Source organism: Silurus meridionalis, chromosome 10, assembly GCF_014805685.1.
Source record: "Silurus meridionalis isolate SWU-2019-XX chromosome 10, ASM1480568v1, whole genome shotgun sequence".
Taxonomy (NCBI): Eukaryota; Metazoa; Chordata; class Actinopteri; order Siluriformes; family Siluridae; genus Silurus; species Silurus meridionalis.
The window spans coordinates 26447027-26472484 of record NC_060893.1 but is presented as its reverse complement, the minus strand read 5'-3'; the positions used below and the strand labels follow the sequence as shown (position 1 = coordinate 26472484).

At 38.9% G+C, this 25458-nt stretch overlaps 2 protein-coding genes across 4 annotated transcripts; both read left to right on the top strand.

Moving 5' to 3' along the window:
• Positions 1 to 249: 249 nt before the first annotated feature.
• Positions 250 to 4276, top strand: LOC124392128. The gene is made up of 5 exons (XM_046858829.1): positions 250 to 292; positions 522 to 866; positions 1877 to 2032; positions 2109 to 2161; positions 2871 to 4276. Exons 1-5 carry the CDS (start codon positions 250 to 252, stop codon positions 2994 to 2996), a joined length of 723 nt encoding a protein of 240 aa, XP_046714785.1. The 3' UTR covers positions 2997 to 4276.
• An 8619-nt stretch (positions 4277 to 12895) lies between these two features.
• On the top strand, positions 12896 to 20201 carry LOC124392118. 3 transcript variants are annotated; one of them, XR_006927106.1, is made up of 7 exons: positions 12896 to 13020; positions 15853 to 15936; positions 16051 to 16389; positions 17446 to 17757; positions 18846 to 18878; positions 19054 to 19394; positions 19728 to 20201. XR_006927106.1 is itself a non-coding variant. In XM_046858809.1 (7 exons), the coding sequence occupies exons 3-7, from the start codon at positions 15891 to 15893 to the stop codon at positions 19293 to 19295; spliced, it is 972 nt and encodes a 323-aa protein (XP_046714765.1). In that variant the 5' UTR covers positions 12908 to 13020; positions 15147 to 15261; positions 15853 to 15890; the 3' UTR covers positions 19296 to 20201. The 3 variants fall into 3 exon arrangements, 2 of the variants coding, with proteins under 2 accessions (XP_046714764.1, XP_046714765.1); XM_046858809.1 differs by adding an exon at positions 15147 to 15261 and having other exon boundaries at positions 12908 to 13020; positions 19054 to 20201; XM_046858808.1 differs by having other exon boundaries at positions 19054 to 20201.
• Positions 20202 to 25458: the final 5257 nt, after the last annotated feature.

Here is a 25458-nt window from a genome sequence, read left to right as displayed (position 1 = left end):
TGTAACTTTTATCAGTGTACAGAATCTCATTTGACCTTCACAAGTGTAAAGAATAAATTAGGTTGTACTTTTATTTTATAAATCTGGTCTGTTCTGTGTTCGTGTACTTATTTATTCAGTGTAATGCAGAACATAAAATAAGATTTTAGAAGCTCATTGAACTCTATAGAAGAAGAGAATGACAGGATGTAGGGGCTGAACCAGTTCAAGCAGATATTTCACATGTTTAGAGGAGGGAGTGTGTTAGAAATGGCAACGTATCTGCTTCTGTTTACGCTGCAGCTGCTGTTTGGTGAGTTCATAAAAAGAAATTGTACATTTTAGACTAAATTATTTGTACTTTTCACATCACTGGTGTAGAATTTGGGAGCTGTTTAGAGGGATTAGTGCAGGAAGCTCTACCAGATACATGTGTATTTAAAGAGGAGTAAATGTGTATTGTATGTACTGTGAGCTGTGTGTTTCTAGAGTTTACAGAGTGGAGATGAATCTTCTCTCTTCATGTGCTGTTGTTCTTTCAGGTCTCATTAGGCCGAGTCTCCTTCAGAACATTTCAGCTGATCTCATATCTGTTTCTCCAGGAGCAAACATCACTCTGCTCTGTAACATCACTAATTACTCAGCGATATCCTGGTATCAGATGATCTCAGCAGAGTCGAGGCAGATTATATCAGCCAGACAAAAGAAACTGAACAAACACTTTTATGTGGATTATAATTCAGATGAGAGTCACTTTAATTTAACAGAAAGCAGCAGTTTAGTGATTTATGGAGTTCAAGAGACGGATCTGGGGTTTTATTACTGTGAAGTTCGGAATGATACAAAACACATTCAGTCAGTGGAAAAGATCAAACTGAACTTTTCAGGTGGGTGCCAATACTTTTTTTTACACTATTTATTTTGTATTTTAATTAATAATTACTGAAATTATTATTTACACATTGACCAGTAGCACTAAAACAGATAATAAAGATATTGAGATTGGGTTTGTGATCATTTCCTTCATTTATAATTATTACAAATTGCATACTGCATGATTCTGCAGTTATTCATTTCCTGGTTTCATAATTTATGCCTCGTAAGAATTCTGACAAAACTGCTGTAAATCCATTCTGCTGCTCATCTGGGGGGCATTTTTTTTATTTACAGTAATTTGGGGGGGGGTTTAAGGCATTGGACTTTGGATCGAAAGGTAACAGGTTCAAATCCCACCACCACCACTAAGCTGCCACTGCTGGGCCCTTGAGCAAGGCCCTTAACCCTCCATTGCTCAGTTGTGTGTGTTCTGGATCAGAGCGTCTGCCATTTGGCCGAATTGTAAATGTAATAACCGCACTGGGATTCATGCCCAACTACAGACCCCTTACAATACAACAGATGTGGTGAAATTAATTTTTGTGGATTGTATCTACACATACAGTATCTTTGTGTTATCGAGTTTATAGTTCAGTTCCAATGAGAAATAATTAGAAAGTGCAAATATTTACATTTCTGTACTTTTTAGCCAATTTAATGTTTTCATAGTTTAAAACATGAGTTTAGAATTGAAATGATGTGACTGATGTGAGCATGAGGCTCTTTCTAAACACACTACAGTTACAATAACCAGGAAATCGTGCAAAATTAAAACCACATTTTTTAGCCATATGTGTGATGTTACACGATTATCAAAACGTTTCAGTTTATCTCGAGCAGATTCCTAAATAAACTTTAATAAAACACTGATCAATATTACTGTTGCAGCACAAAACTGCTTATTATTCATGGATCATTAATAAGATGATCTGAATGTAAAGTTCACACTGAGTCTTCCAGAAGCCTGAAGTTTCCCTCAGCACTATACTGAGATCTCTGTGTGCTTCTGTGTGTGTTTTAGGTGGCAGCAATAATGGATCTTCATCTGAGGCTTCAGATTCACAGCCGCCTGCTAGAAATGTTAACGACTGGATTAGAAATGTGACTGTAATGTGTGTGTGCTTCATCTCCGTCCTAATAACCATCTGCATGTGTGTGTTCTGCAGCAGGGTTCTAGGTGAGACTAGAGGTGAAATTACAGGTTGAATATTTTTTTATGATTTTATATTTATACTAATGAAATTCTCTTTAAGGAAAATTAACATCATGCAGCTTCTTCAGTCACACCACCGACTCCACTGATAAGGTAGGAACTCTTACATTAATGCTGTAACATTACTGAACTCTTTCCAGATGTAATGTTGATCAGTGTTGTGTGGCTTGGATCAGAAAATTATCTCAAATCAATGTAAATAATGCATCAAATAAAAATTTAAAACCTCATCCAGAATTTTCCCCTCCACCAGTAATACATTTCTCACTTTTGATAAAAGTGACTGTTAGTGTTTATTTTAGTTTGACTGTGTTTCTGTCGTCTTTATATATATATATATATATATATATATATATATATATATATATATATATATATATATATATATATATATATAAGACTGAGAATGTGAAGACAGACTAAAGACAGACTGAGAATGTGAAGAGAATTTCTGTAAAATGAATGAGAAACACAAACACAAGCAACCCACACACAGTTATGCCAATGCAATAGTTTAAAGCAAGTTTATTTTTTATGGTCTACATATTTTGCATGTTACAGTAAATACACTAGTGACAATAAAAAATAAAATTGGCTCAATAAAAGTAGAAAGTTTTCCGGTTCGCCCACTCGCTGTCTCATTCACACATCTAGTTAGTAGTTTCTACTGGGCAAAGAAACAAAACACGCCACCTACTGTTCTTAGCTGTTCTGGTTTATTTCTAATGTTTTATTAGTGCAGTAAACAGGATGCAGCTAGTGGCAAAGTAAAGAGAAAATCATTACCTGAATCTCCCTACAGGATGAAAGCATTCATTATACAAGTGTTCAGTACAAAAGAAGATCCAGAACATCTGCTACGACAAACACATCAGATCTGGACAGTGTGATCTACGCAAGTGTTGCCTCACAGCCACAGAGACACTGACAAGTACAAGATGACAATAACATGACATATGCTATGTGTCAAAAGCGCACACACACACACACACACACACACACACACACACACACACACACATATATGGTAGACACACAGTTGTTACTTCATTCTCTTTGACACATCTGTAACTAAGCTCAGCCATGGGGTTTCAGGGTTCCATCAGACACTGAAGGAATCTTCACATCTTTTGGAAATCCAGTATCTATCAGCATGAAAACCCAGACACGGACTGGGAGCAGGTCTGCTGTAACGATGTGCCAGTTTCTGGTCCTGCTCAAGGCCTGAAAAAACAGAGATCTCAGAGGTGTTTGTTAAATCTGAAAAGACGTCAAGATTACAAGCAACTAACTCCAGGCAGGATTCTCAAACAATATTCTGACAAAAGAATATCTGCATTTATTAAATAAATAAGTTTGTGCATTAGGATTTTATTAGTGCTTATAACAGCTTTAACAACCAGCCGACTAAAAACTGTCAAATTTACAATGCCTGATTTTTACTCATATTTACTAATGGTTTATTTACATGTAAACATTTTTGTGCTTGTTTTATTTGTATTTGTTTTGAGATTTTTACTGAAATTATATAGAAATGCTGATTTTTATTTTAATGATCAAACAGATGACTGAATCCTTATTAGGTAAAATTTTACACAAACTTGGTACTTATTTATATATTTGTTTTAAACTGTGTATTTAATTTGCATCATATTCCAGTTAAAGCATTTTTACATTCAAGCCTATGTTTTATTGGAAGAATTTTATGAATAAATCTGGCAAAGGCAACTGGAGAATTTTGACTCTTCAATTGTATTTGAGAAAATTCTTACATGAACTATTATTATTTATAATAATTTTGTGCTTGGCAGGCAACATGTAGGTTCATTTAACTATCCGATACCCCCACTTTCCCCACTCTATTTAGTTCTTATATAGAACCAGAAGATAAAAAGGTTACCTGCTCTACAGTGAGGGTGGACTGAAATGTCTCCTGCCACAGTATATGGTCAAGAAAATGACAGAGAAGATATAATAAAAAACATTAGCAAAGTTTTTGTGAATATACTGTGATTCTCAGTGTAATGTTCTGCCATCTGTATGGGTGTAACTTCGACAAATCCTCTTCTTCTTTTGGCTGCTCCCGTTAGGGGTCACCACAGTAAATCATAATCTGTCTTCTGACATTCATCATCACCCCTTCAACTTTCAGCTTCACGATCATCACAGTATCAGAACCTCTCTTCACCTCCACTACACTCCTACTGTACTCTTCCTTTAGAATCCCCCTACACTATTTCTCTTTCCATCCACACCATGATAAAACAGTTCAAATCCACCTCCAATGTTCCTGCTCTTACTCCCTTTCCACTTAGCCTCCTGAACACACAACATCTCTACCGTTCTCCTCTCCATCATATCAGCTCCCTCTCTCCCTTTACCAGTCACAGTACCAACATTTAAAGTACCAACCCGAACCTCCACTCTCCTCCACTTCTCCTGGTACCCTGTTGGTTAACGATACCTGTGGCGGTCGTTGGTAACCCGGGTCTCAACCGATCTGCTCTGAAATTCTGATTCGTGATCCACATATTTGATTTGGCACATGTTTTACGCTGGATGCCCTTCCTAACACAACCCTCCTCATTTAACCGGGCTTGAGACCGGCACTGAGTGACCTGGATTGTGCAACACTATAGCTGGGTTAAAAAAATAACCCAGGTACCCAGGTGTACACAAGACTCCTGGCTAAAACCACAGTACACACAGAAAAATCAAGGTACAGTAATGTACCTAAAAGAGTACAAATGCTTTGTCGTCCCAGCTGTACCCTAGCAGAGTACAGAAATGTACCTCTAAACACTGGTATATTTTTGTACCTTCTTGTTTGTACCTCTAAAAGAACAATTTTGCACCCCAAGTGATAGAAATGTACCTTTATATTACGGTTTAAAATTACATGCTGGTATTCTCCCAGGGACCTTCACTAATATCCAGATGAACTGATTTGTCCTTAAAAAAAAAAAAAAAAAAAAACCACTTGCATGGGTGGGAAAAGACTCAATTCTAATTTCTTTAGAAGCATTAGGCTTTGAGCATTTTGTTACCTGTTTAAATATAAAACAGAGGCAGTGCATTTTTCACATTTTCTTTAATCACAAAAGTAACACATTTCTTAGTATACAAGTACAGACCATTCTCAGTTCAGTTTTAGAACTCATACTGGATATTCTGTACTACACATTAACAATAAATTGAGGATCAGAGAAATTGGATCAGATTAATTTTGTTGATCAGGGTTCAAGCTGTGTTGCTGTACTGTTCACTCTTCTTCACTGGGACAGTCATTTTTGTCATCAGATTGTCCAAAAACAAAGGATCTGTGCTTCCTGTAAACATCTTTTCTATAAGAATGATAACGTGAAAAAGTTGACTGGCACTTATTTATACTACAGGTGATATTCAAATTTGATTGATGCGCATGAACAATTCCAACATGTTGGATTAATTTAACGAGACTGAACGTCCTCCATGTGCACTTTGGGCAGTGGCTTGTCTCCCTCATCCACGATGTTGACAATGCGCCTCTGAAGGAAAGTGAGAGTGTTCTTCATCCACACCATGATAAAACAGTTCAAATCCACCACCACCAAGCTGCCACTGCTGGGCCCTTGAGCAAAGCCCTAAAACCCTCCCTGCTCAGTTGTAAGTCGCTCTGGATAAGGGCGTCTGCCAAATGCCGCAAATGTAAATGTAAATGCGCTAAAACTGTTTAGTGAGCAGAAATAAATCTACACATTAAATATCAGTCACAAATTATTGGTCACTTTCTTCTTCTTTTGGCTGCTCCGTTAGTCACCACAGTAAATCATAATCTGTCTTCTGACATTCATCATCACCCTTCAACTTTCAGCTTCACGATCATCACAGTATCAGAACCTCTTCACCTCCACTACACTCCTACTGTACTCTTCCTTTAGAATCCCCTACACTATTTCTCTTTCCATCCACACCATGATAAAACAGTTCAAATCCACCTCCAATGTTCCTGCTCTTACTCCCTTTCCACTTAGCCTCCTGAACACACAACATCTCTACCGTTCTCCTCTCCATCATATCAGCTCCCTCTCTCCCTTTACCAGTCACAGTACCAACATTTAAAGTACCAACCCGAACCTCCACTCTCCTCCACTTCTCCTGGTACCCTGTTGGTTAACGATACCTGTGGCGGTCGTTGGTAACCCGGGTCTCAACCGATCTGCTCTGAAATTCTGATTCGTGATCCACATATTTGATTTGGCACATGTTTTACGCTGGATGCCCTTCCTAACACAACCCTCCTCATTTAACCGGCTTGAGACCGGCACTGAGTGACCTGGATTGTGCAACACTATAGCTGGGTTAAAAAAATAACCCAGGTACCCAGGTGTACACAAGACTCCTGGCTAAAACCACAGTACACACAGAAAAATCAAGGTACAGTAATGTACCTAAAAGAGTACAAATGCTTTGTCGTCCCAGCTGTACCCTAGCAGAGTACAGAAATGTACCTCTAAACACTGGTATATTTTTGTACCTTCTTGTTTGTACCTCTAAAAGAACAATTTTGCACCCCAAGTGATAGAAATGTACCTTTATATTACGGTTTAAAATTACATGCTGGTATTCTCCCAGGGACCTTCACTAATATCCAGCTGAACTGATTTGTCCTAAAAAAAAAAAAAAAAAAAAAACCACTTGCATGGGTGGAAAAGACTCAATTCTAATTTCTTTAGAAGCATTAGGCTTTGAGCATTTTGTTACCTGTTTAAATACAAAACAGAGGCAGTGCATTTTCACATTTTCTTTAATCACAAAAGTAACACATTTCTTAGTATACAAGTACAGACCATTCTCAATTCAGTTTTAGAACTCATACTGGATATTCTGTACTACATTAACAATAAATTGAGGATCAGAGAAATTGGATCAGATTAATTTTGTTGATCAGGGTTCAAGCTGTGTTGCTGTACTGTTCACTCTTCTTCACTGGGACAGTCATTTTTGTCATCAGATTGTCCAAAAACAAAGGATCTGTGCTTCCTGTAAACATCTTTTCTATAAGAATGATAACGTGAAAAAGTTGACTGGCACTTATTTATACTACAGGTGATATTCAAATTTGATTGATGCGCATGAACAATTCCAACATGTTGGATTAATTTAACGAGACTGAACGTCCTCCATGTGCACTTTGGGCAGTGGCTTGTCTCCCTCATCCACGATGTTGACAATGCGCCTCTGAAGGAAAGTGAGAGTGTTCTTCAGGTGTGGTGGATATGTGATGTTAAAAGTAAAATACATACAGAAGGCAGTCATGAAGGCCTCGTCCAGGCTGGTGCACTGGCACACAACCATGCCATCCACCTTCACCACGCTGTGCTCTCTTCCAATGATTGCCATCTTCCAATCATTCTCCATCAGTTGAATGTTTGGAAAGGGGGTAGCAGGGTCCTCCTTCATGAGAGAAAACAAAAAGAAACATTTTCAAATGTAAATAAAAAAGTCAGTCATTTTAGCCTTTTATTATATTTTAAAATTCTGTGTTTATATTGTAGATGGTTTTACAGGTACATTTACTCTATAATTTTCATACTAAAGCTGGAGACGTCTTAAATAAAAAAATAAAAATAAATAAAAGTTATGGCAAAAATAAAGCTCATCTACCGGAGACAGAAAAGTCCCAAATCCAAGCTTTCAATCTTTTTCTGTTCATGTACTAACATGAGGTCCACCAGCCAGCATTGCAGGATAATTCAGAAGCCTAGCTCTTTCATAGTAATCAATCAATCAAGTCAATTCCTGCAATGTGGAAAAATATCCTACTTTCTCAATCACCTATTTTGCAATGAGGTAAAGCAAATTACATCTATTGCAAAGTAACTGTCTCTACCTGGTAGATCTTCGGCCAGGGCATCCTGTCTTGTTTCAGTGTACTGTTTTGCTAGGGGGGATTTTGCTGTGGCAAGTTTCAGCACATTTGGCAGAACTCTAGCAAAGCCCTCTCTGAAGCGATGACAGAAGCTGCTTGGTGAGGGATGGATTCGGTCAATCTCATCAAAAACTGTAGAATGTGGAAGACATGATTAACATTCAGTGCATCACTGAAAGCAAATTTATTTTATTTAAATGTTTTATTTAATTAAATGTTTATTTTCCATGACAGCAATCAACATGTCAGCAATTTCACAATTTCCAAAATCGTAATTGCATCCCTCTATCATTCAGGAGTTCTTAAGTATGGGTATGTTTTGACTACATCCTCCACAGACATTCCTTCCATGATTTATCGACGTCTCCAGGAGAACGTTCGTGCCATGCGGTCTTTGACATTCAAGATGTCTGGATGTTTCTTCTTATACTCAGTTTGTAGAACGTTCACATGGGCCTCAACAGACGTTGAATCTTCCCCAACACAACACTTTCCTTTGTCAGAACAACAAACAGAGAATGCTTAATCTGTGACAGATCATGGCAGAGACAGATATGTGAAAAGTGAATCCGGGCCCTAATGTTCAGTCAGTGAAAGAATTAGGTGTGAGCAAAAAATATTTTAATGTCTGTAATATCTGCATTAAAATTGTCCTTCACTAAGTGAAATGTAAAAGTCATTAAAAGTAAATGTAAAAATATAAAAATTATGCTGCCTTCACCTGCTACTGGAAACTTCCTACTTCCCACTTTTGAATTCGTAGTTATACAAAACCCCGCACATGACATGCAAGAAAAACAAATAGTAAATCGTTCACACTTCTTAGCCTACTTGTCATGTCCGTGGCTCCGCATGATTACGAGCTCATCACATTCAAATTTTAACTTGAGAGTGTGTTCATGACCAAAAGTATTTAACTAGTTACTAATATTTACCCTAATTCCGATATCACGTGAAGGCAACATAAAAACACTAAGCTCTTGTGAAAGACATGATAGGCTAGCCTGAAAAAATTCTAAACGCTGTTTGAGCATAAGAAACAACATTTATAGGATAGCTTATGTAAGTTTTTGTTGTAAAATCCAAAAAAGAAAAAGCTTAATTCGAGCAGATATAGATATTCCACAGCAGACGGCGCGAAGCGGGAAAAATGGGTTGCGCTGCCCAATTCTGCAGGGGCTAAATGGCGATGTTAAATGGAAGCATTTTACATGCTTACTTTACTAAATGAACAAAATAACTGTGTGTAACCCAACTAGCAACAAGCCATAACGTGCTGAGTGTAGTTAACGATAGTTCAAGTTATGCTTGTAAACGTTATTGTTAGCTAACAATAGCATCCTATGAACAGAAATAAAAATTAAGATTCGGTTACTTACCCCTAAATCTCCTTTCCTCTTCTTCGTTAATCTGTATTCCAGCTTCAGTTACTTTCTGAATTAGTTCATCCGTAGAAAAAATCGACAGGGATGGACAATTAACCGACATTTTTGCTCATTTCACGCACTTTTATTGCAAGTGTGAGAGAAAGTGCACTCACTGTGCAATGCGCAAAGAAGATATCCCTCCTTCTGAATAGACGAGCAAATGACTTATAAATTATGATTTTGTGATCTCTGATTTGCTGCATAATGTACCTTAAGCTTTTAAAAAGTACAATTATGTACCCTTTGCTGTCAGAACAAATTTTGTACCTTTAAATTAAAACAAAGGTTCACAGTTGTCACCTTAAGGACCATTTCCTGTACCTTACAGGGTACTTTCATGGCAAATGTTCCTTTAGGTACAGAAACAATACTCCTATTTTTCTGTGTGTAAATACACCACACATAGAGATGTTAGTAGTAGAGGAATGTGGTAACATTTGAAAAGAATTGAAATCCAGAATGATATATATTAATGATTAATAAAAAGCAGTGACTGTGGAGGTGTTTTTTCTGGAGAGCAATGAATCAGGGAGATATATTATTATAACCCATGTGAGAGACTTAGTAGAAAAACCCTAAAGATAAAAAAAGGAAATGACAGTCAAAACATTGTGGTATTGGGATTTAAATGCAAATAGCACCATTTGGGAAAATGGAAGCACAGGTGACAATGTTAAAGTAAAAAATGTTAAATTAGAGAGCATTAGTTTGCTTCAGTAACAGGTGAGGAATTAATAATAAAGTAAATGATAGATACAATATGCAATAGACTTAACATTAGTTTCAGAACGTTAAGCGAGAAAATGTGTATGGGACGTCTAAAGAAACCGTTTCAATTTTAGTGATTTACTTAATTTGTGCAAAAAATTTAAACATATTTAGAAATAGTAACATAAATGCTTTCCATGTAGGTCTTTCTAAACTCACCAAACTGGGAAGGATTTAAACAATTGAAAGAAATATGATTCAAAAGTTTGCTCTTATTTAAAAATATACAGGTGTAAGAATTACACACTTCTTCAACCTAGAATTCTTCTTCTTCTTTCGGCTTCTCCCATCAGGGGTCGCCACAGCGTATCATCCATCTCCATGCCCCCCTGTCGTGTACATCTGTCTCTTTCACCCCAACTACCTGCATGTCTTCACTCACCACATCCATAAAACTCCTTCTTGGCCTTCCTCTTTTCCTCCTTCCTGGTGGCTCCATCCTCAGCATTCTTCCATTAATATACCCCATGTCCTTCCTCTGCACATGTCCAAACCATCTCAATCTTACCTCCCTTACCTTGTCTCCACCTCTCCAGGCTCTTCTCCACCTGCTCCCTACTCTCATCGCAAATCACAATATCATCCGCAAACATCATAGTCCATGGAGACTCCTGTCTGACCTCATACGTCAACCTGTCTATCACTACTGCAAAAAAGAAAGGGCTCAGAGCCGATCCTTGATGCAGTCCAACCTCCACCTTCAACCAGTCTGTCATTCCTACTGCACACTTCACTGCTGTCACACCAGAATTATTATAAAAACATATTGACAATGAGGAAAACTTGGTAAACCAGATATTATTGGCTTTTCCCAGATTTGTCGGTGTCAGTTGAAAAAAACATCCGTTTGATAATTTTTAACTGGCCATAGACATCAAAGGTGACACAAGGAAAAAGTTAATGATCCTATATTACTTTGGAGATGAAGTTTAAGATAGATTTGACACATTATCTGACATGCCTCAAGTCAAAGATTGTGCTGCTGCTCTTAACAAACTCAACAAATATTTTTTTTAAAAAAGATGACCATTGCATATGAGACCTTCACTTTCAGAGAGGCTACTCAGAGCCATAAAAGGGGCAGAGGTGCAAAATACAGGTAAAGAATTAAAACTACATTGTGCGGTTTAGATGTAATAACTGTGTCTAGTTCAAGTAATTCTGTCAAGTAAACATGCTTCAAGTGTGCCAGAAATTTCTTACGTTCTCCCGGCAGCTCGCACCCTGAAAAAGGGAAAATGTGACACATTCATGTGGGCCGCATGTGTGTTAGCCCAGAGGGGCCACTGATGGGTCCATAGTGGGCTCTAAGTGGGACCGGTATAGGTGTTCTTTATATTGGCCCATTTGGGTCCCAAATAGGTGTTAAAAATGGGGCCAAAGTGGGCTACAAAAAGGACCCTTATGGGGCCCACATGACTCAATTATGGGTCAACCCACAAATGGCCCCTTTATGGGGTTGTTGTGGGACCACATTGGGTGAGATTTGGGTCCCATTTATTAATTTCATCATTAATTTCTGTGGGTGAACTTAATGTGCTACTATGGAAAATCCACTGTTAAACCATTTCAAACCTCAGTTACAATGTAAAACTGTGCCTGACCACACAAAGAACTAATATTAGTTGATTTTATGTGCTGCTCTATGTTTAAAATTCCATGGTTGAGTATTTGAACTGTAAAAAATAAATGACTTCAACTCAGAATGTGTAAATCCCACCTCTGCCTCACACAGTAATAACTTATGCCGGAGGACCAGTCATAGAATCCAAAACGTATGAATGTAACAATTAAAATATCATGTAGGGGGAGCGGCAGGAGTCTGACTGACTTTCTGAAAGGCGCAAAATGACGTTTATTATCTTTAACGTGATCATAACGTATCATATTTTTATTAATGTTTAAAAATTATATAAAAAATTACGTTTTTTTATCACCTCTACCTATTTCACCTAAATCACATTAAAATAAAGTTAAGTATTGTCACAATCTCCTCAGAGCTTTTCTCTGTGTATTGTATATACACGTTATAAAGGTAGTGAAAGAGAAAGAGACTCCACAGTGCTTTTACTGTTTCATCCTGTTATCATGAGGACACTATATGGAGAAAACACGGGTGAAAATGGTGCCCATGCCCACGTGATGCCCAAATAAACCAGATAAAACCCATGTGGGGCCCACATGGACATGTTCTCCTGTCTGAAGGACTTCACTGCTCCTCTCTGTTTCTTTTGTATTTTGTATTTCTGTATTTTGTGTTTGTGTAAGTTGGTGGTGATGCTGCAGTAGTGAAAATCCTTTTCATATAGCTGGTAGTTTAAAACGTGTCAATTCCTGCTGTAAAATAATTCCACACGATGATCCTCTGCCTTTCTGCAGAACATCTCTCATCTCTCATCTCTCCCTCACTGCAGTATGCGACAGAAGTCGAAGAGTCACGTGATGACAACACGCGCAGAGGAGCGAACAAGAAACAATGTAGGGAACGAAGAAGAGAGAAACTTTACCTAAACTCATAGTTGTATCGATACAACTCGATACAGACTTGTATCGATTAATATTGATCTTTCCACATCCAATGCACATTTTCTACCTATCCGAGTGTTTGCCGTGTGAAAGAGGAAAGAAACACTGAAAGGAAACAATAACCGCAAACCGAAAGTAAACTCTAACCGCAAACCGGAAGTAAACAATAACCGCAAACCGGAAGTAAACGATATCCCCAAGCTAAAAGGAAAAGCTGGAAGGAACCTTTAACCGCAAACTGAGGAATTTTCTGACAGGAAACTGCGGATGCCAAATATCGTTCAACGTACATCACGTGACCTTTTGATCCTCTCACTGAGGTACGACTCAGGGGCATAGCCATCATTTTAAAAGTGGGGGGATGAAATGTCTAGTGTTACCTATTTTTGTGTAATTGACAGGTTTTAATTTTAATCATATTTTTTTTTGCTTTATATGGTTTATGATTATATATGATTATAAAACAGAAAGAACGAAACACAACAGCTTGCCACTGGGACAGTACCCATCTTTGTACCTTATTTACCCCAAAAATGTATAGTTGTACATTAAGGTACACATTGGTACTATAAGGTAGTAATGTGTACCTTTTGGAGTATAAAGTATAAAGATGTGCTTATAATGGTACTAAGAGTTTATTGTTTACATATTTCACATTGTATTGTGTGTATTCACAGCACATGACACACAGTAATGGAGACTTGCACATTCAAATAATACTTCATTTTGTTCTCTTCTACAGTCCATGTTTCAGGAATAAAACAAGTCATTCAAAACCAACTATTGAAAGAAAATATGTATTGAACTCAACTGACAAACATGTCAAGACCCGATATCAATTACACAGTGAGATAAAATACACATTTAGTGTCACTTCATTTTAAGCTTCCTCTCTGGTTTGTTTAAAAGTAGTAGCTTTTTACACAGTGTTAAAGCGAACATACAGTGAGGAAAATAAGTATTTGAACACCCTGCTATTTTGCAAGTTCTCCCACTTAGAAATCATGGAGGGGTCTAAAATTGTCATCGTAGGTGCATGTCCACTGTGAGAGACATAATCTAAAAAAAAAATCCAGAAATCACAATGTATGATTTTTTAACTATTTATTTGTATGATACAGCTGCAAATAAGTATTTGAACACCTGAGAAAGTCAATGTAAATATTTGGTACGTAGCCTTTGTTTGCAATTACAGAGGTCAAACGTTTCCTGTAGTTTTTCACCAGGTTTGCACACACTGCAGGAGGGATTTTGGCCCACTCCTTCACACAGATCTTCTCTAGACCAGTCGCTGAGAAACACGGAGTTTGAGCTCCCTCCAAAGATTCTATATTGGGTTTAGGTCTGGAGACTGGCTAGGCCACGCCAGAACCTTGATATGCTTCTTACAGAGCCACTCCTTGGTTATCCTGGCTGTGTGCTTCGGGTCATTGTCATGTTGGAAGACCCAGCCTCGACCCATCTTCAATGCTCTAACTGAGGGAAGGAGGTTGTTCCCCAAAATCTCGCAATTCATGGCCCCGGTCATCCTCTCCTTAATACAGTGCAGTCGCCCTGTCCCATGTGCAGAAAAACACCCCCAAAGCATGATGCTACCACCCCTATGCTTCACAGTAGGGATGGTGTTCTTGGGATGGTACTCATCATTCTTCTTCCTCCAAACACGTTTAGTGGAATTATGACCTAAAAGTTCTATTTTGGCCTTGTGGAGGTGTACAATTTTGTCTCTAGTGTCTTTGGACAGCTCTTTGGTCTTGGCCATGTTAGTAGTTGGATTCTTACTGATTGTATGGGGTGGACAGGTGTCTTTATGCAGCTAATGACCTCAAACAGGTGCATCTAATTTAGGATAATAAATGTAGTGGAGGTGGACATTTTAAAGGCAGACTAACAGGTCTTTGAGGGTCAGAATTCTAGCTGATAGACAGGTGTTCAAATACTTATTTGCAGCTGTATCATGCAAATAAATAGTTTAAAAATCATATATTGTGATTTCTGGATTTTTTTTTTTTAATTATGTCTCTCACAGTGGACATGCACCTACGATAACAATTTCAGACCCCTCCATGATTTCTAAGTGGGAGAACTTGCAAAATAGCAGCGTGTTCAAATATTTATTTTCCTCACTGTACCTCAATATATAAAGCTACCTAAAACTGCCAAAAGTGTTTCTGTGACGCTTCTTCCCATCTAACAGCTGAGCGATCATTTCCCTATTTATATTGTCAGTTTTGTCACTGTGGATGTGACACAGAGCAACACTGTTTAGACGGGACTGTGTCATGGTGCACGTTTGTCCAAGCAGGTTTTTTTTCATTATAATCCTTTAAAACCTTTAAAACCTGCTAATTATTCAACACGAGCAACAGGCAGAGTTACTAAACATTGTGCAACACAATTCGGATCCATATGCAACTTACACTGCTTGACTTTTGTGTAAAAATAGAGTGAGGGGTTTTTTGCCGCTTTGAGCTCATCGGAACCGAATGTTGGATCGCGTGCGGGACCGCGGATGCGACTTCAGCTACAGTACTATAGGGCGCATGATGATGAGGTGACAAGTGAGTGACTGATTGCCATGGATACGTGAACGTCATGTAGAGACTATCTTGTCTCTTTGAATTTTAAATCACTCTGCATTTATATACATTGTTCCATTAAAACCTCAACATGTCGTGAACACACACACACTCTCCACTAAAAAAGTAAGGGGGACGAATTTACTTTTTTATAAAAAGTGCAGGGGACATGTCCTCCACGTCCCCCATGTAATCTACACCCCTGGCGTGAATAAATACATAAATATTAACATTGTAGATCAGGATATTCAGTGTGTTTAGTGGATAAATTCTCTGTTTCTACATTATTTTGTGAATAAGAATATACACATTTTTTTGTTTTGCTCTTCTAATCCTACAATCTGGTGCATTACCCCCACCTAGAGTATATAACATTAACAACAACAAGATTATTATTGTTATTCCAAATAAAGGAATTTGGGCTCCTCTATAAAATGAGTTTAATGTTCTCCATATTCACTCTAGTGATGCCCAACCATCTCTGTCTTATATCTTTACAGCTTATATTAAAAGCTGATCTTCCACTTATATTTAATGTGTTTAATAATCTGCCTTTGTTTGTGTTTGTATCAGGAAATCTGTAAAAACTCCACACGAGTCTTTCAGGCATCATGATCCTCCTTTCTATTTCCATCTTCTGGCTCTCTGTCTGTGTGGGTGAGTGACCTGGTTCAAGTCAACAACACACAAGTGTCCTCACATTCATTACAATATGCTACAATTTTTATAAAATGCTCCAAATCATGTAGATTGTAATGTTTCCCCCCACAGACCCCATCAGTGCAGATCCTCCCATTACTGTAGAAGCTCATGTGGGTTCCACAGCTCTCCTGCCATGTAACCTGAGTAAAGTCTTCACCCAAACACCAGTTATTCGGTGGCGTGCTGATAATGAGTTTGTGTTTGAGCGAAGCTTTAATGATACACATGAGGGTCCAGGATATGAAGGACGTGTGGACGTTCCTGGGGATGAGCTGCATAAAGGAAACTGTTCTCTGGTGTTGAAGGACGTCAGAATCACTGATCACACTTTCTACAAATCCTTCATGGTCGTACATGTGGAGGCTACTAATGCTAAGGACACAGAAATCAGCAAGGTTCAACTTGATGGTAAGTATATAAATATAAACGTCATAGTGAATCAGATAAGAGTTAGAAATAATGAACACATTTGAAGACAGATGAAGAAAAATAAAAGACAAATATAGACATTACACTTATTATATTACATCTGTACCTCTGTCTATATCTGTTATACACATCTATCCTTTCTGTGTAATTTGTGTGTATATTTTGTGGTGACAGACCAACGACCCACACACACAGAAAGGCAAGTGCTCTGAACCCAGATTAACTGTCGACCAAATTCAAGCTAATATTCAGGTACAACAGTGTCAGCTCGCAGTATCTGTCATCATCTGAATGAAAAAAGACACCATGGTAGGAGACCCAGGGGGACACAATTATGTGACAAAACCACAATCCTTCTGGGAGAATAAACTGTCGAAAGATGACAAAATTAGAGCTTTTTGGTAAAGGACATCATAGCACTGTTTACAGAAAAAGAAACGAGGCCTTCAAAGAAAAGAACAAAGTTCCTACAGTCAAACATTGTGGAGGTTCAAAAATGTTTTTGGGTTGCTTTGCTGCTTCTGGCACTGGATGCCATGACTGTGTGAATGGTATCATGAAATCCATTGATTACCAAAGAATTTGGGGGGAAATGTAGTGGCCAGTGTCAGAAAGCTGCATCTCCACCAGAGGTCATGGGTCTTCCAGCAGGACAATGAACCAAAACACACTAAGAGTTACAAACTATCTGAGTCCAGATCTGAATCCCGTAGGACACCTGTGAAGAGAGTTCAAAACAGCAGTTGGATCTAAATGACCTGGAGCAGTTTGCAATAGAAGAGTGGTCCAAAATTCCAGTAGAGACGTGTACGAAACTCATTCATGGTTACGGGAAGCGATTGATTTCCGTTATTCTTCCCAAAGGGAAGCAAACAGTTATTAGGTTAAGGGTGGCAATAGTTTTGTTCATGGGCGTAATTCCTGGGGGTACAGAGCCGTGTGTGTGTGTGTGTGTGTGTGTGTGTGTGTAAAATAAATAAAATGTAATACTCCTTATATAAAATTATTTTCTAAAAGTTTTTTGTTTCTCTACAGTTTTTCAGAGTGTATCAGCTCAGGTGGGATCCACAGCAGTGCTGCCATGTGACTGGAGACATCTGTCCATCCAAACACCTCATGTTGAGTGGCGTGCTGGTGATGAGATCGTGTTTGAGCGACTGGGTAAAGAGTCATTTCAGGGTAAAGGATATGAGGGACGTGTGGACGTTCCTGAGGAGGAGCTGCTTAAAGGAAACTGTTCCCTGGTGTTGAAGAACGTCAGTGTTACTGATGAAACTTTGTACAGCAGCTACATTGTTGTGAAGAACATCAACAAATTGGTGCAGAACATTAAACTCTCAGTCAGTGGTAAGTGGATTAGTACACTATATAGCCAAAAGTATTGGGACTGAACTTTCCTGCTTTATGTGGTTCTTTTCCAAACTGTTACCACAAAGCTGGAGGCACTCAATTGTACAGGACTGTTTAAGATCTAATACAATTTTGGATTTACTTGAATTTGGAATCCCAAACCTGTTCCAGCATTTTGATGCCCCTGTGCACAAAGTGAGATCCTAGAAGATCTGGTTTACATGCTTTGGAGAGGAAGATCTTGGGTGGCCTGCTATAGAGCTCTGATCTCAATTCTACTGAACAGCTTTTGGATGAATGTGAACGCTGACTGCACCTCAGGTCTCCTCACCTACACCAGTACCTGCCTTTCATAACACCCTTGTGGCTGATGAACTTAAATATCGAGTCATAAGATACTGTTTTTTAAAGCACACACTCACTGACTTCCCCGTACTAGATAAAGTGTGTTCCCTTTATTATACTGAGGAAGTTTTTTACTTTAGAAGTGTAAAGTGACATTCACTCCTTCTCTAAGAGCCTCATGAAATGATCAAGTTTTAGGATTAAGACCAATTTTGTCATTTATAGTGTGAATTCGTTTAGGGATTAAGGGACACTGTATGAAGAAATGTCAAAGCAAACAGCAGAAGTGTTTAAACACATGCAGGAGACTGAAGAAAATCCCTCATCAGATCAACACACACTGAAGGATGTTTGCATGTGATTGACACGTGTTCATGTTCCAGTGAAATCTGTCAGTTTGACAATGACATGATAGGAGTCTTATGAGCTTCATTATTTTATTAGATTTACTGATCAATTATTGCTCCTGTACAGTCATTTGTGCTGCTGATGCACAAGGAAAAATGTGAACTAAATCCTGACTCAGCAATAATATTAACTGTGAGAATGAGTTTTATTCCACACTGAGACCAATGGAGACGAGGAGAAGTAGATCCATCAGAATTCAAATGCAGGACAGGACTGGGAGAAACTCTGCACTTTTATTTATAGAGATTTTGATCCTTCTGCAGTTATGAAGTAAAAATATTTAGAAGAAAAGTATAAAATGTAAAATACCTTTTTTTCTTTTTCCTCAACAGAAAAATCTGAAGATAGGAAAGATGATCCCTCAGGTGAATAAATATTATATTTATTTGTGGTATCATTATTATTAAATGATTCATTAACCTTCTAAATCTCCATTTATCTCAGTTTTATTGTCAGATTAAATGTTTATCACATTTCTACCCAGACTTTATTTTAATATTTTATTAAATAACATTTAGAATAAAATGTTTGTGTCTCCAGGTGAAGCTGATGGAATGAACCTGCTGATCATCATCACTGTTTGCATCATGTGTTCAGTTCTTCTTTTATTTATTGCAATTTTAATATGGAGGAAATATCAGTGTAATTTCACAAACTGCAGAGACTCCAGTGATCTCAGGAGCTCCATCTCACAGAATAATAGAAATGAGGAAGATCTCAGTGTATCTCCTTTAAAACAACAAGCGAACAAATGTGAGGTGCAGGAAAACATTTCTGATTGATTCTCACATGAAGCTGTGATGCTGAAACACCACAATATCTGCACTTGAGAAAGACTCCGTATTTACCAAGAGAAGTTCATTAATTACAGCTACTAGCAGGTGAAAGCTTTATTATTTTCATACATAAATAAGATTAATCTCCACTCATCACCACATAATGACTACATTAGATTTATGTAGATTTTAGTAGATTTATGAGAATGTTTATGTATTATCAGCCTGCAACATAAAAAAAATTGAAGGGAGTCTGAATACGTTCTAACAGCACTATATAGTTTATATTCATATGAACACTACAATACATTAAAGATCCATAAGAACACTACAATACATTAAAAATAAATATGAAGCAGCTACTGATGCGATTCGATTCATACCATTACGATGCCTTTTCGCATGCACGTCTTTATAGTTTTACTGTTGTGTCTGCAGGAAGATGCAGCTCTACCTCTGCCATGTTAATCTGTATTCTATGTGACTCTTACGACACGCCTCTGTCTCCGAAGTGTCATGATACGTCATATTCATGAAGCAGCAGCGGTACAGAGGGAGGTGGTAGCTCAGTGGTTAAGACATTGGGCTTTGGATCAGAAGATCACAGGTTCAAATCCCACCACCACCAAGCTGCCACTGCTGGGCCCTTGAGCAAAGCCCTAAAACCCTCCCCTGCTCAGTTGTAAGTCGCTCTGGATAAGGGCGTCTGCCAAATGCCGCAAATGTAAATGTAAATGCGCTCGAAAAACTGTTTAGTGAGCAGAAATAAATCTACACATTAAATATCAGTCACAAATTATTGGTCACTTTCTTCTTCTTTTGGCTGCTCCCATTAGGGGTCACCACAGTGGACCATCTGTCTCCATACCCCACTGTGCTTTACATCTTGCCTTTTTCACACCAACTACCTGTCTTCCCTCACCACATCCATAAACCTCCTCCTTGGTCTTCCTCTTTTCTTCCTTCCTGGTGTCTCCATCCTCAGCATTCTCCTTCCGATATACCCCATGTCCCTCCTCTGCACATGTCCAAACCATCTCAATCACACTTCCCTCACCTTGTCTCCAAAACCTCCTAGATGCGCTGTTCCTCTAATAAACTCATTTCTAATCCTGTCCATCCTCGTCACGTCCAACGAAAACCTCAGCATCTTGAGCTCTGCTACCTCCAGCTTCACCTCCTGTCTTTTACTCAATGCCACTGTCTCTAATCCATACAACATCTCAGGTCTCACCACAGTCCTATAAACTTTCCCTTTCACTCTCACAGATACTCTTCTATCACAAATCACTCCTGCTATCACTCTTCTCCACCCACTCCACCCTGCCTGCACTCTTTTCTTCACTTCTCTAACACACTCTCCATTACTTTGCACTGTTGACCCCAGTTACCTGAACTCCTCCACCTTCTCCACCTCTTCTTCCTGCAACCGCACTCCTCCACTGCCCTCCCTCTTATTCACACACATGTTCTCGTCTTACTTCTACTTACTTTCATTCCTCTTCTCTACCTCCACCTCTCCAGGCTCTTCTCCACCTGCTCCCTACTCTCACCACAAATCACAATATTATCTGCAAATATCAGTCCACAGAGACTCCTGTCTGACCTCGTCCGTCAACCTGTCTATCTCCACTGCAAACAGGAAAGGGCTTAGAGCCGATCCTTGATGCAGTCCAACCTCCACCTTAAATCAGGCTGTCGTTCCTACTGCACACTTCACTGTTGTCACACGGTCCTCATACATGTCCTGCACCACCCTTACATACTTCTCTGCCACACCTGACTTCCTCATACAATACCACAACTCCTCTCTCCACCCTGTCATACGCTTTCTCTAAATTTACAAACACACCCCGAAAATCCTTCTGACCTTCTCTATACCTCTCCATCAACATTTCAAAAGCAAATAAGGCATCTGTGGTGCTGTTCCTCGGCATGAAACCATACTGTTGCTCACAGATGATCACCTCTTCTCTCAGCCTGGCTTCCACTACTCTTTCCCATAACTTCATGGTGTGACTGATCAACTTAATTCTCCTGTAGTTACTGCAGGTCTGCACATCTCCCTTATTCTTAAAAATCAGTACCAGCACACTCCTTCTCCATTCCTCAGGCATCTTCTCACCTTCCAAAATCTTGTTAAACAATCTGGTTAAATACACCACTGCCATCTCTCCTAAACATCTCAACGCTTCTACCGGTATGTCATCTGGTCCAACTGACTTCCCACTCTTCATCCTCTTAATCGCTGCTCTCACTTCCTCCTTACTAATCCTATCCACTTCCTGCTTCACATCTCCACATCATCCAGCCTTCTCTCTCTCTCTCATTTTCCTCATTATTCAGCTGCTTTAAATACTCCCTCCATCTTTTCAACACACACTCCTTACTAGTCAACACATTTCTATCTCCATCCTTTAATTCAATTCAATTCAATTCATTTTTATTTGTATAGCGCTTTTAACAATGAACATTGTCTCAAAGCAGCTTTACACAGATAATGTGGTGATTAAACATAAATATGTTCTGTGTAAGTATGTTTGTCCCTGATGAGCAACTGTTGTAAGGAAAAACTCCCCGAGATGGCATAAGGAAGAAACCTTGAGAGGAACCAGACTCAAGAGGGAACCCATCCTCATCTGGGTTGCACCAAATGTCCATTTGAAGCAGATATACAATGTTGTGGGGTACAGTGATGATGATCAGAAGCAAACTGCACTCCCGAGTCAGTGCAGCAGACCGCCGACACCAACTACAGTCCAATCCGTCCTCAAAGCACCCGTTCTACTCCGGAATTAAGAGACCGTCCCGAGCTGCACAGAAGTGTGAAGATCCAAGGAGGGGAGAGGGGCAGGAACACTGGTCACTGGAGCCTCAGGAGCATGTTTAACTCGACCGAAAGAGAGAGAGAGAGAGAGAGAGAGAGGGTGACGGGAAGAGAAGGATATGGATTATTAAGTGTAACTATTGGTGTATGAAAGTTAATGTCACTGTGCAGTTTGGACTCGCAAGACTCGCTATGGCAGCATAACTAAAAGGGAGAACCAGAAGGTAACACAGACATGAGGGATCTCTGGGATAAGAGACGACCCACCACACCACCGTCAACAAACCTGAGTGAACGTGTGAATGTGAGGGGACGACAGCATACAAATATACCAGTTCACCAAACACTCTATATCCATGTTCCCTCCAGATCTGTGCCTTTACCTAAGAGAAATCTACTGATAAAAGGCTTGACTAAATAAATACGTTTTCAACCTCGACTTGAACACTGAGACTGTGTCTGAGTCCCGAACACTGATTGGAAGGCTGTTCCATAACTGTGGGGCTTTATAAGAGAAAGATCTGCCCCCTGCTGTAGTCTTCATTATTTGAGGAACCAACAGATAGCCAGCACCTTTTGATCTAAGTAGGCGTGGAGGATCATACTGGTACAGAAGTTCACTCAGATACTGCGGTGCGAGACCATTGAGTGCTTTATACGTCAGTAGTAATATTTTATAATCAATGCGAGATTTGATTGGGAGCCAGTGTAGACTGATTAAAACAGGGGTGATGTGGTCATATTTCCTAGATCTAGTGAGGACCCTTGCTGCTGCATTCTGGACTAACTGAAGCTTATTTATGCACTTACCGCACACCCAGACAGTAAAGCGTTACAGTAGTCTAATCTAGAAGTAACAAAAGCATGAACCAGTTTTTCTGCATCCTGTAACGACATCATATTTCTAATCTTAGCAATATTTCTAAGGTGAAAGAAGGCGATTCTGGTGATATTATTCACGTGAGACTCAAAGGAAAGACTCGGGTCAATAATCACACCAAGGTCTTTGACAGCCGTACATGCTGAAACAGAAACACCATCCAGAGATGCTACGTAATCGGAAAGTTTACTTCTAGCTGCATGTGGTCCTAGTAAAAGTACTTCCGTCTTATCTGAGTTGAGCAGAAGAAAGTTATTAAGCATCCACTGTCTAATGTCCTTTACACACTTCTCAACATTGTTAAGCTGATCTCTCATCTGGCTTTGCTGAAATATACAGCTGTGTGTCATCAGCATAGCAATGGAAGCGAATCCCATGTTTATGAATAATTTCACCAAGAGGCAGCATATATAAAGAGAAAAGCAGTGGGCCTAAGACAGATCCTTGAGGAACACCAAACTTTACCTCATAGAGCGTGGAGAACTCACCATTTACATCCACAAACTGATAGCGATCAGTCAAATAAGACCTGAGCCAAGAGAGAGCTGTTCCTTTATTCCTACAACATTCTCAAGTCTAGCAAGCAGTATAGTGTGATCAATGGTGTCAAAAGCTGCACTAAGGTCGAGCAAAACAAGTAAGGAGACAAAACCCTGATCAGAGGCCAATAACAGGTCATTTACCACCTTAACTAGCGCCGTCTCTGTGCTATGATGAGGCCGAAATCCTGACTGATACATTTCAAAATGTTATTCATAAGCAGATGTGAGCATAACTGCTGTGCTACAACCTTTTCTAAAATTTTGGATATAAAGGGGAGATTTGATATCGGTCTGTAGTTGGACAACTGACATGGGTCAAGGTCAGGTTTCTTAATAAGGGGGTGGATAACTGCCAGTTTGAAGGATTTCGGTACATAACCAGTGCTAATGGAAGAGTTAATTATTTTTAAAACAGGTTTGATTACCTCTGGAGCTATCTGTTTAAAGAAACTAGTAGGCAAGGGATCGAGAATACAGGTTGATGATTTTGATGAGGAGATTAATGAAATTAAGTCACTCTCATGAATAGTAGTGAAGCTTTGTAATTGATTGTCTGCTATAATGACACTGCTGTCTACAGGGTTACTTGTAAAATAATTTGGATTTATATTAACCGCCTGGATTTCTTGCCTGATGTTTTCAATTTTATTATTAAAAAAGTTCATGAAATCATTACTACCTATTGATGGTGTGCATGTTAGTGTAGTGCTTTTATTCCCTGTTAATTTTGCTACCGTGCTGAATAAAAATCTAGGATTATGCTTGTTATTTTCTATGAGGGTGGAGAAATATGCTGATCTGGCAGCACTAAGAGATTTTCTATAATTTAGGAGGCTCTCCTTCCATGCTATTTGAAATACTGTTAATTTTGTTTGACGCCATTTACGCTCTAGTTTTCGAGTGGTCTGTTTTAAGGTGCGCGTATGATCATTATACCACTGTGCTAATTTTTCTCCCTGATCATTTTGGTCTTAAGGGAGCTACATCATCTAGAGTGTAACGTAACGTTGTTTCTAGATGTTCAGTGGCCCAGTCGAGCTCTGCGGGGTCTGACGGAGATCTATCTAATATCGTAATATCGGGAAGATAATTAATAAAACGCGCTGCTGTAGCTGACGTGAAAGTACGCTTAACACGGTAACGTGGTGAGGTAGAAATGCGATGACTAAGGCAAATTTTAAACGAGATTAGATAATGGTCTGAAATAGCTTCAGACTGTGGAATTATGACTAAGTTTTTTATTTTTAATCCAAATGTTAACAACAAGTCGAGAGTGTGTCCACCACTATGAGTGGGTCCTATAACATTCTGATTAATTCCGACTGAATCTAGAATGGACACAACTGCTGCTCTTAAGGAGTCTTCCTGATTATCAAAATGAATATTAAAGTCTCCAACAATTAATGCTTTGTCTAAAGAAGTAGCTAGATTTGTAATGAAATCTGCAAATTCTATCAGAAAATCAGAGTAGGGCCCTGGGGTCTATAAATAATAATTAGTGGAATTAACTGACTTGACCTGCTTTCAGACACTGAATATTTTATGTTGGTGTAGAGAACTTCAAATGTTTTACATTTGTGTTTAGTCTTTTGTGTGACGTTTAGATTATTATTATAAATAGCTGCTACTCCGCCTCCTCTGCCATTTAGACGGGGTTGGTGTATGTAACTATACCCAGGAGGACTCGCCTCATTTAATGCTACATATTCATTCGATTTAATCCACGTTTCTGTCAAACACATTATATTAAACTCCTGGTCGGTAATAATTTCGTTTATAGTAAGCGCTTTTGGCGTGAGAGATCTAATATTCAACAATCCTATTTTTAGATCAGAGGTGCTGGCTGTGCGTTCAGTCCTATTTAATTTAATGTTAATCAGGTTACTTAAACAGACTTTCTGATAGTTCCTATATTTTGGT